The sequence below is a fragment of the Condylura cristata genome, unplaced genomic scaffold (genome assembly GCF_000260355.1).
Source record: "Condylura cristata isolate star-nosed mole 26May11 unplaced genomic scaffold, ConCri1.0 scaffold00233, whole genome shotgun sequence".
Classification (NCBI taxonomy): Eukaryota; Metazoa; Chordata; class Mammalia; order Eulipotyphla; family Talpidae; genus Condylura; species Condylura cristata.
In genome coordinates, this window is record NW_004567334.1 from 1,539 (window position 1) to 2,274 (window position 736).

At 35.2% G+C, this 736-nt stretch overlaps 1 protein-coding gene across 1 annotated transcript in view; it reads right to left on the reverse strand.

Moving 5' to 3' along the window:
* Positions 1-736, reverse strand: part of LOC101630271 (nucleoporin NDC1-like) — a gene marked incomplete at its 3' end in the record, with an annotated part of 9,172 nt that overhangs the window by 1,086 nt on the left and 7,350 nt on the right. The window contains exon 4 of the mRNA XM_004695763.2: positions 499-657. Coding sequence (XP_004695820.1) covers positions 499-657 — 159 coding nt within the window. The remainder of the gene's footprint in view (positions 1-498; positions 658-736) is intronic.

The following is a 736-nucleotide window of genomic DNA, read 5'->3' on the forward strand; positions in this document are numbered from 1 at the left end:
CCTCCCGCACCTCTGGCCTACCCCAGTTCTTGTATGCATCAATAAATAAATCTTTAAAAATAAAAAAAGAATGTGTCCAGTTTTATTGCAGCTTGTACTTTAACTGTTACTTGTTTATGCACACTAAGTTTATGTTGTGAAAATGTACTCATAAGAGTGCTAACTTGTCCAACATTTTGTCTTTGGGATACTGAAACAGGATAGTGTTCATTATTATCTATAAAGATTACCTGCCTGCATTCTAGAGTAAGTCTAAGTCTACCGGGACCAACATTTTTCAGCCTTTTTAACACAACTATGCTGTACTTCATTTTTTCAATGTACAATAATACTCAGGTCTTTTTCTTGCTTCATTAAAATAGCCCATATCTTATGTCAATTTTCTCTAAAATATAAACCACACACTCATATACCGATCCTCACATTAACTACCATCATTTCTCTTAAGAAATAAAATAGAAATGTAATGCTTCTCCTCTCTTAGTAGGTAGAAGTTACCTTGAGAATTTAACTTCTTAGGTTCTAATGGACAAGATGAAGACATTACTCTCCCATTTGTAGCAGCAGTTTCTTGGTAGAGAACCAGTTTCTGAGTCATATCATTTAAAAGATTTAAACATTCCCTTGAAATGGCAGTCCAGTTGTGGGGGTGTCCACCTAGGAAATTCAAACAGCAGTTCTTAAAATAATCTTAGAGTTTCCTCCCAACATAGAGAGAAAAGGGCCTTCCCTCATG